At 51.7% G+C, this 10,537-nt stretch overlaps 1 protein-coding gene across 1 annotated transcript; it reads right to left on the bottom strand.

Annotated features, from left to right (window-relative positions):
- Nucleotides 1–6,590: 6,590 nt before the first annotated feature.
- CGGC5_v012602 (uncharacterized protein) lies at nucleotides 6,591–7,463 on the bottom strand (the record flags this gene model as incomplete). Its single annotated transcript, XM_032030276.1, has 1 exon — nucleotides 6,591–7,463. One exon carries the CDS (start codon nucleotides 7,461–7,463, stop codon nucleotides 6,591–6,593), a length of 873 nt encoding a protein of 290 aa, XP_031889974.1.
- Between the last annotated feature and the right edge of the window lie 3,074 nt (nucleotides 7,464–10,537).

Genomic DNA, 10,537 nt, shown 5'->3' with positions numbered 1-10,537 from the left:
GGCGGGGTATCGTCGGGTTGGTGAAGGGACGAGGAGAAGGCCTCCCTCTTTCCAGAAGGGTTCGGGGACGGGAGGGGACGGGAGGAACGGTCGTCTTGAGGCGCTAGATATCTATCCCGTCGACCATGGCGTAGCGTCTGAATCGGTTCGTCTCTGTCGTGATGGAGGCGTCAAAGTGTTTTTTCCTCCCTACACCAGACTAAAGAAGGGGGGGACGGAAGGGATTAAGGTTGTCGTGAAACGCTCTTCGGGCTCAGTCTTAGTCAACAAGAAAGGCCACTTGGGACGAGTCGTCTAGCGACATGCCAACACGGAGATGATGCTGGATGCAGAACCGGGATGCAGGAAGGACGTCTTCAGGTTCGGTCCACTTGGGTCGACGCCACAGAAGACCAGTGTGTTGGTAGCGTGGCCGGTCTAGTCGATACACGGTGGTCGCCGTTACACATCACCGTCGTATGACGGCCGTGGTCTGGCAACGGCGCCGGGCCCCTTTCCCCCTCTAGAAGCTATTAGTGTTGAGACATGCACACACTGTAGGCGGGAATCTGGTACGCCAGACAATGGTGGCGGTGGTTGACGGTTGCGGTTCTCGTAACCGAGGGACGTTCGACCAGCATGGCTAGACAAGAAGCAGGACCCTGGCTCCTAGCCTCGGGCGTGGCAACAAGGCACCCAGGACGGCAACCACATGTGGCAGGCGAAGGCTGCTCCATGGAGAGTGAGACTGTGATACACTGACATGCAGGAGGCTCCCCGTCAACGTGGGATAGCAGCGGACCGAGGCCGCGACTGGTCTATCGTCCGTCCATGGTCGGGTAAGGGACCAAGGGCCTCAAGGGCGCCCCTCGAGATTGATTGAACATGGAGGAAAGAGCCCACCATCTGTGCCACCCACCCACATATAACACACATACAGGTATCTTCAGGAAGGAAAAGAAGAAACTCCAGGAGGAGACGGCGGCCCAGGCACGCCGGAAGACCACAGCCAGGGCAGGGCAAGGACCAGGTAGGGGCCGGGTGGGTGATCGTGCGCACGCAGGGATCAACGGCTTGCCAGGGGGAGAGAATATCTCCTTGAATTCATCGATGGAGGAGAGAGGGGCAGCCAGCTTGCTGCAGCTGTCGTGGTTTGTTGTGCAGCGCATCTCTCATGCAGGGGCCAGCATCCCGTCGGCACTACGATGCCATAGTCTGGACTCGTTTTTTTTTTGTCCTTGCCTGGCTGGTCTGGCTGAGAAGCGGGCCCGTCTTGTCAACCATTCTACGCGGGGCAGCAGAGAAACTCCGAAAGGACCGATGTTGTGTTGTTGTCTCGGTTTTAGGAAATACTAGTTCATAAGAAACCCAAGAAAAGACAACATACGGCGCAGCAGCAGCAGCAGCTACACAGGGAGAAAAGCTTCTTTCTGGACGCGGAAACTGGCCGAGAGAGGTGCGGCCCAGATCCGGCACTGCAGAGCTGAGGCAAAGCTGAAGAAACGCGGCACCAACGGTTTCCTGAAATCCCTCGGCAAAGACGACGGGCTGCAAGCCTCCCGTCTTCAGAGCACGAGAAGAAGGAACCAAAGAAAGAGACAAAAACGTGGCCGCATACTGCGCCGCGCAACGCCAAGGGCTAATGAAAGGGACGGACGTGCAGCAGTTGTATGGGAATAAGAAACGTCCGAAGAACTGCCAGAGTTTTGTGTGACGGCTTTAGAAACGGCATCGAAGGGCTCTGGAAAACCGCCCCCGACGCAACGCAGCCAGCAATTGGAAGCCTGAAGGGGCGCCACTGCTCGCTGCGCGCCCCCGGTCTTTGGTGCGTCTTTCAATCTGCTACCCCCTTGGGACGTTAGCCCGGGCGAGGATGGCGTCGCAGTTGGCCGGTGCTATCCCTATCCTGGTGGCACATCCGGCACGCTGTGAGTGTGTGGAGAACAAGATGGAGAATCAAAGCCAGCGGCGGGTTGGCAAGGTTCACTGTGAGCAAGAAGAGAGGAGCAGATGGTCTGACCGGTTCGTGACGCTATTGGTGGCTCGCGCCCTTTTTTCTCTGGGTTGTTGTCCTGGTTTCTGTCTGGTCTCTGCTGCAGGATCAGACTTGCGACTGAAAATGCGATCAGCTTCGGGAACATGCTGGGACGGGGGATAAATGAGGTGCTGCGCGACGCAAGATTTCGGCCCTATCGCCGAATTTATGACTCGTGATGGGGCAAAACTGGGGAAATCGGTGATCGAGTTGCCTCTTTCGAAGGCAACTCTCTGTGTGGCGTGCATTGCGTTGCGTTGCGTCGAGTTGCGTATGCGTGCATGCGGGCGAACGACCTCAACTCAGGGCAGCAGGTCCTCGTCTCTCGGTGAAGGGGCCATGCCTCGGACATGAATATTCATCACATATTGGCAACCGGCCGAATCCTTCGGCAGTCTGCCCTGTCTTCGGCCCAAAGACCGAACTCTATCGGATTATTCGCATTGGGAATCCAGGGGTTCTCAGTCTCAGAGCGGATCTCGACCTCGCTCGCGGGCTTGGGTTATGGGTATTCCCATCTTTATTGGATTCTCGAATGCTACGCAGCGGATGGGTAATGGCCTGAGGGCAAAGTCCCCGACTCCAGTCTCCTCGCTCTCTGGATGTGGTGTTCTTCCTTGAAGTAGGGGTTCGCCCCTCTCACGGTGTCACAATAATTGATTAGAGAAGGAAATCGTGTTTCCGGATCTTCTGGCGTCTGGGGTGGTTTATCGTATCTAGACCAAGGAGGATCTTAGTCCTGCTTCCTGAGGGTTTTGCGCGTGGGGAACAGGTGGAGGTGCGTAAGATTCGTGTGCCAAGTTTTGCTTTTTCCCGTCAGCTGTCAGCTTTTGTCTTCATCGGCTTTCTAAACAGTTGCGCGTCCGCGAGATCCAATCGTCGATTGACATTTTTTGTCTTCCTCCCTCAGAATGACGACGAAGGCGCGGCCATTGTGAAGAAACTAGCCAGAGCTAACAGGATTTAGAGAGACGGTTGCGAGATGAGAGGCGTGAGCTAGCTACAATGCCGCGTATTTCCCCTCTCTTCTAGTGCTCTTCTAGCGGAGGCGCCGCCATCACCGTCGCACGCCCGCCGACGAATTCACGGGACTTGCAACAGCCCGTAGTTCCTCCGCCGGCGCGCCGGTGTTGTGGAGTTGGCTTCTCTCTTTTAGCTTCCATCCTCCTCCTTCCTTCTTCTCGTATGATACGGCGGGCTGCGCTGTGGATTATGCTCCTCCCTTTTCTCATGTGCTTATTCTCATCGTACCCAATCCCTGCTTCCACATCTCACCGGGACCGGGGTTCCGGCCGGGCAACGTCTGTGAGTTCCAAGGGGGCGCAAAGGGGGGCGCGCGACGACGGAGCCAGGGCACTGAAGCCCCGGCCCTAGGGCCAGCCACGCGGCGGCAGACCTGGGTTCCGTGCCGGCTTGGGGAGGTGATATTGGGGGCCGACATCGTGGAAGGTGCTGTAGCGATATGACCAAAGCCATTAGTTCCGGCGATTTGGGCTGAACTGGAGAGCTGGCTTTCTGGAATAGGACTCTGTTTCGCAATCTTCTTTCGGTTCTGTGCGCTTTGGGCGTTTCTTGAATCTTGAGCCGATGAAGATGTCTTGGATTGGGGCAGGACACGGGCTAGACACCAGATTCGCTATTGTCGAATCAAACCTCACATGCTGCCGTCTTTCCAGCCTCCATTGCCGTCACAGGCATACCGTTGTCATGTTATGACCTTGACTGGTAGAGTCAGAGCAGTGATTTGTCGAAGCAGTCAGGCGGTCTTGCCCCTCGGACTATGCTTTGCTCTCAGCTCCCAGTCTCAACTTGGTCTCTGCCTGGATGGTTTGGGGCGGCTTGGCGGAAACCCGGGAAATGATCGAGGCAGGCCGCGGCGATGGTTCATGCGCGACACGGACGACCTTGGTCGCGCCCCGATTTTTGCCCATTTCAGCTTTATGCGAGGGAGCATTGCCCCATAACTTTCCTGCTGCAGCTCCACGGTTCTTTTGTTACTGGGTTGCTTACTACGCCTTTGTAAGACTGGAGGCTGTTCATGTCAGAATTTGACAGGAGATCCTTCATGTTTCGTTTTACAATTTTTTTTGCCCTTGGTATCCTGGCTGTTGACGTTTGAAAGGTTTGATCCTGCAATTGAGTCTCGGTGCTACCACAGACGGAGGCTCTCGTTCGAACACCGGGTAATCCGGGTAGCCGGGTTCCCATCAGGGACCAGGCAGGCAGGCAGGCAGCATTGAAATGGCTCGATGCTGCTCGGCGGACCATAAAATCAATGCCGATGTGCGACTGTGGCGCAGAAGGGGTCCTGCTGGCTTTTGTTCAAGTTCAATCTTGGCTGCAGAGTGTGTAAATTACTCGGCCGAATGCCGTCCTACATTAGTGATCCAATCACCGAGCCGACCAAGGTTGTCCGTACTTGAGTCTCGCCTCTTCCAAGGACAACCTCGACACAGCCTCACTCAACACCCGAGGATCAACCCGTCTGTGTCGAAATTTTTACAGTTTGACATGTCGCGGGAATTTTTGTTTCCTTTGAACCACCGAACTCGAATGAACCGGTGGAAGGTTCAGGCCAACGGAGCTGGCTTCCTCTTGCACGCTGCTGTGACGTTGGTGTGGGCATTAGAGTTTGGGGGTCGATAGACGGTTCCCCGAGATGGGTATGCCTGCAGCGAAATGACTCGGCCACTCCGCGTTTTCTCTCTTGGGTGAGGAAATACACGACCTTTTGTTCTTTTCGGGCAGAAATTTTCTCAACGGGTGGGCTTGAATGCTACCCAAGAGTCCTAGACAGCACAGAACCGCTTCGCTGGAAACTGTGAATGTTGCACTGGACAGCTGTATCTGGCGAGTTTGTGGAGAGAAGGAGACAATGATCGCTCTGAAAACTTCAGTGCGCAAGCACATCCCAGGTTTAAGCGTTCGCATCTTGGCAGGGGCCCAGACATCGTCGGCATCGCACCGACAGAATGGTTCTTGTGAACCTGCCGAATTGAGATAAGTAGCCGTCATTCTATTCAAGATAAACTTTGTCGCTGAAATCTATTGCGACAAACCCCTGCAGTTGGCAAATGTTCAATCTCGGCGGTTGCGAGGTCTGTAAATACACTGAGTACATCCGCAATATTCAAGTACATGCCGGCAGTATGCATTGAAGAGTCAGTTTAGCTTTGTTGGGGGTTGTTTTCGGAGTTTGATCCGTACCGCCATTTACCACAGTTTTACTTGGCATGGAACTGCCCCTCAAAACCCCGTTAATGGTCCATAAGCTTCAAGACTTTGGATCTCGTGTTCGCATCATTTAGGTGATACCCTTAACGCGGTGAATGTTAGCTTGGGTTTTGGGTTTTGCCAAGCGACTCTGCCAAAGCCTGCAAGTAGCTGTGGTGCTTCGAAGTCCTAAATCGGACGCGCATGAGCTTCAACTCCCAATTGCCTTCTACCTGCAAACTTGAGTGTCTGAGATTCTCCGTCTCTTGTAGTTGCGGAACGTTGGTCATGAAAGAAGCCGCAGGGAGTCGTGAGGTATATTCAGAGTAAAATTGAGATTAATTTCGCCAAATGGTTGTGCTCAAGAGCAATTCGCAGCCTCGCTAGATCCAAGATGAAGAGCACTTGCCCGTTGCTGTTTGAGGTGAGAGGTTTGCGTTGCGGGCAACTAACACAGTTTATCGTTGTCCAAAGCTGATACTGTCCTAGTTGGTAACCTCTCATCATCGCTAATGGATGGTTCAGCCTTTCACAGGTTTCGTTATATCAGGAGCAAGTTATATGTAAGGCTTTGTGGTATATACCACATAGGGTAAGTGTTGGGGCCTTCAAAGTCCGCATGGAATGTGTTTGCGTGGTCCTCATACTCGCACTTCCCTTCGAGCAATAATGCAGGAAATTTATACCCAACAAGTGGTCACATTCAACCCAAAACAAGAGCTTTGCTATCCAGGCAGCGCAAATTAGCTGTTTGGGCAGTGTCCTCTGTACCTCTCGCGGCGTACTTGGTACTTTTATAAGGACCATAGTAGTAGAGAAATGATAGGGATAGCGACAATCATCAGGATGACGGACGACGATGATAGACGACGACGACGGCGTTGACAGTGGACGGTAGTAGTACAGGCGATTAGAGGCGATACACGGATCACACACGTATTTGGTGGACACTGCCCGGCTAGCAAAACTCAAGAATAAAGCGCTGAATTACTCCGCAACTTCCCATCTCGTCATAATCGAAGGTTTAACACTGTGACATAACTCTAGGTAAGTTCTTTCTTCCCTTAACTTTTCTTCTTCGCAGTTTGCCGCCTGGAGGCGCACCTTTTGGACTGCCGTATGACTCTAGGTAAGGTAAGGTAGCCAAGCGCAAAGAGGCAAAATGGCAAGAGCGATGAGCATGTTTATTGTAGACATAGCTGCAAAGATGCGAATAGGACATGGAGTTTAAGACTTCAGACTGACGGGTACCATGTGAACTTTTCTTTTGTGAGTGAGTTTCTGTTGATAAGGTGGCAATTTCCATTTCAAACAGCTCAACTAATTACCGCCCACATTCAAAGTTATTACAGCATCCAACCTTTCAGCGCACCCTTCTTTGAACGTAAAGAGTCCAAATTCTCATGGCTGTGACGAGTGCCATGACTGACCACCGATCTCCCAATCCACCAGTGGCACCATCCCCCACAAACTCGAACCTGAACGGCTTATTCCAAGCTAATGCCCACTTGAATCCAGTCATGGCGACGCAATCAGAGCCATTCTCGGTCGTGCTGTCGCGAACCGTTCCTGAACTGAGCCGCACAAGCTTGAAGACCGCCTTGGCGTCTGGCATCTCACTTTTGTCCGCCTTATGCCATTCGAAGTCCTCGCGTCGAAGCGTGCCAGCATGATCTATCTCGATAGAGAAACGGTATCCAAACGTCACTTGATTCTTGAACATTCCCCCGCGCATGATCTCCGTGGCACCATTGAAACGCTGCTCCTGAGGCGCAATGGCTGCGTCGACCGCGTCATTAAGCGGCGGCAGTGTAATGATGCTGGTTGTTGATGCCAAAGTCCAGTTTGGCTCCTCGGCGACCGTAGCTAGGGCAGGGTCTTTATTGCTGGGACCATTATGGAGGACCATGCACGGCTTCCCGTCATATTTGCCACCACCAGAAATGTAATAGGTCGAGAAGGCGTAGAGCTTGTGGCTTGTGCTGTCGCCAAGATGTGCGGTCTGGGTGAACTTGATTTGCGAGTACACGCTCAAATTATTGGGCATCGGGTGATAAAGAGAAAGAGATGGGCTGAGGGGAACTTTGGATTTGCCCGTGGCTGGCGAAAATCTGACTTGGTATGCAGAGCTCGATGAAGCTACCGTGGCATCGTTCGATACATAAGGGGGAGGTGGACTGATGTCTTCTTGCGTTGTCATGGTACTGACTGCCTTTGCTTCAGCAGCATTTCCCATATTGGATTGATTACTCAGTTTCTGATGATAACGGAAAGGAGTTTGTCGGACGAGGCTGAAGGGTTCGATGTCATTTCTGCTGCCACGCAACAGAGTATTTAACTCAAGCGAAGTTCATCACATACATGTAGCCCCGCCCAAAGTTGGTCATCTTCTTTCTATTAATAACGTTTGTTGGTGGTTGGTGTTGGTGCTCGTTGGGGGCACAGCGGATCATGCAAACACACTCCCCTGCATGCCCTCATACCTGCAGCGCTGGGCATCCAGGCTGTGACGGCGCCAACAGACTTGGCATGGGGGCAGGATTTAGTGCAACATCAACTTCAGCTGCATGCAGTGTTTAATTAAATCCAGGTGGCGTGTCGAAATCAGACCGTACAGTGCCAATCGCCCGCGATCCTGTTGACAGTGTAATCTCAGACTCTTACGATGATCAACGCGATCAACTTGGACAACCAGAGTTTTCAATCACTTGATTGATTATTGAGAACTTACAGTTTGGAAACAACTCCATCTATGTTACGCTTGAATCGAGGCAAACATGGCATTACGTCTTCGGCAACCACAGTACTTTACAAGGAGGGCTTTGAAAGCTGATAATTAGCTGCGATTGCCACAAGGAGTTTAATGCCAAATGGACTTGGGAGCCTTTCTACAGCCATTTTTTGTTATTACACTGACATATATGTCTCTCGGGTGGCTCCAAGGCTACATGTACACAGTGCACTTTCATTCGTGACGTGTAATCGACATCTTCGTGGTCTAATTTCTCCGCAATCATGGTCCTCGAGATCAACGGCTTTGAAGCCCCCAATATGCAAACGTACGGGTTCCTCTATTCCACCATAATCAGAAGAAGGGGAGTAAATGTTGTCGGTTTCTCAGATGTTTCAGATTTTCAGCAGCAAGTGGCTTCGCTCAGGTACACGAGCACAGTTTACCGAATTTAGAAGTTCCCAGCGAGACCTGTGATCCCATCGTGGGGGCAGGGCTTTTCAGACCTTGGCGGTCCATGGCACATAAGCTGCGGATGTCAAAGTTTTGTATTATGGGCTTGATGAACTAGCTTCTTCTTCATTTCACCTTTACCGCTGGGTGAATGTAACAAGCGCTTCTTGCCTTTTAACAAAAGAGAAAACAGCAAAGATGGATTTCATCAGCGCAAACGACTTTAAACCAGCAATACTTTTTGTGGCTTCTGCTACGTTGACTACGTTTACTCTTCATCTTCCTCCACAATTTCACTCGTGGCTCTTTCTTCCAGCGTGGCTGCTCACTGCCTTGTCCTTGGCCTCCGTCAAGGAAGATATGGCACCGAGCGGGCCTGTCGGACTCAACTCATACACCGTCATAACCTGCTTCATTTTCATGCTCATTTTACCTACGATTCTCCTATTCAAAACTCATTCTTTAGCGCCACGCCTGAATCAAGAGACCGGTCAGCGTGACAAGCCCGGCCTGTTGCCCTGGCCGAGTCGGCGCAGTGTCGCTGCTGCCTGTCGCATGTGGAACAACCCCCGAAACCTACAGTTCCGTCATCCCTGCCCAGCGTCTGCTTCGTGGAATGCTTTGATTCGTTTCCTCTTCCGCCGCGGTTCAAGGGTCGCGGTTGGTTTCCTCGTCGACAAATTGGTCGTCCAGCGCGCCCAGGCACATCTTTCAGCCGCCAGTAACCTACTCGATTTCACACCAGACCAACAGCAAATCATCAGGCCAATCTTCAGTCATTTATTTCTTGATGGGATCGAAAGCCCATACGGCCCCATCTCTTCACATCGCCTCGCACTTCGCGCCTTCATGTCGGTGTCGTGGATATGGACCAATTTCCTCGTTCTGGAGTCTTATCACTTTATTTTGGCGATCACATTTGTGATCCTACTTCGACTGGACGATCCAGAAGACTGGCCTCCTCTTTTTGGCAGTATTTCTGATGCATGGACTCTTCAACGCTTCTGGGGTCGCTTTTGGCACCGCGTTGCAACACCAACACTCACGACTTGGACGAGATTTCTCTTGCAGGGAGCAAAGACAAGGGCTTTAGGAAAGGTGCTACAAGCATTTGGGGTGTTTTTACTCTCTGGACTGATGCACGCAACAGCATCATGGAGAACTGGTCAACACTTCGAACACCTAGACGTGTGGTTTTTCTGCGTGAATTTCGTCGCAGTTGGAGCTGAAATCACTGCCATCAAATCCCTTTCCTGGGGTCTGAGGGATACAAAATTCGCGTCACTGGTTGAGAAGAGCTGGCCAATGCGCATGATGTGTAAAGCTTTCGGGTTTACGTGGGTTTTCGCGTGGTTCTTTTGGTCAGTGCCAAGATGGCTTTATCCAAAGACTATGCGATGGGCAATCAAGCAAGCTTTGGTTCAATCCTATGTCTCTTAGTCAAGATTCCTTATTTCCTGATGATTATGACATCGCAATCGATTTTGAGAATAGGTAGCCATCTATCATACCATTGGCTTGACCGTGCTTTGGCAGGACAAACATGAAGGATCTATAGGTCATTTATTATAGCAAATGTCATAAGAGTGTCATGTTTTTCATCTACAACAACTCTTTGCTGCAGATCTATCACGCCGTTGTTGTTATGTGATCAACCCCTGGATGAACTTGTGCGAACAAGAACGACTCCGTTTCACTTTGAAACATGTTGCCTCCTCCGACGGTCTCCATTACCCTCAGCCTTGCCAGTCTACCGTACTGCATTTCTCAGTTATTTCATGTTATTGTTGGGAATTATGGGGTTGCGGAGTGGGGGGCACTGATGGGGTTGTTGGCGATCAGCCCGCTCGTTTGCAAGAAGGCTGTGGCGCAGGTTGCTCATGCTGCAGCCAAGACGGTGCGGGGGCTGCTGGACCAACAACAACCTCTTGGTACGGCAGTAACATGCCGAGCCGTATGAACATTGGCCGCCAAAAACATATCGTGGGAGCCGAATCAGTCTACCATTTTCACTGGCTCATGGGCCGATTTTGGTTCGACAATTTCCTGGGTAGAAAATGGAAACTGTAAATGATTTGCTAGCTGAGGCGCATGAATTCAAAAATTTTACTTGCAGCAAAGCTCGT

Source organism: Colletotrichum fructicola, assembly GCF_000319635.2.
Source record: "Colletotrichum fructicola Nara gc5 chromosome Unknown KSG_Nara_v1_contig07, whole genome shotgun sequence".
NCBI classification, from domain to species: domain Eukaryota; kingdom Fungi; phylum Ascomycota; class Sordariomycetes; order Glomerellales; family Glomerellaceae; genus Colletotrichum; species Colletotrichum fructicola.
This window is presented reverse-complemented; position numbering and strand designations above follow the sequence as displayed.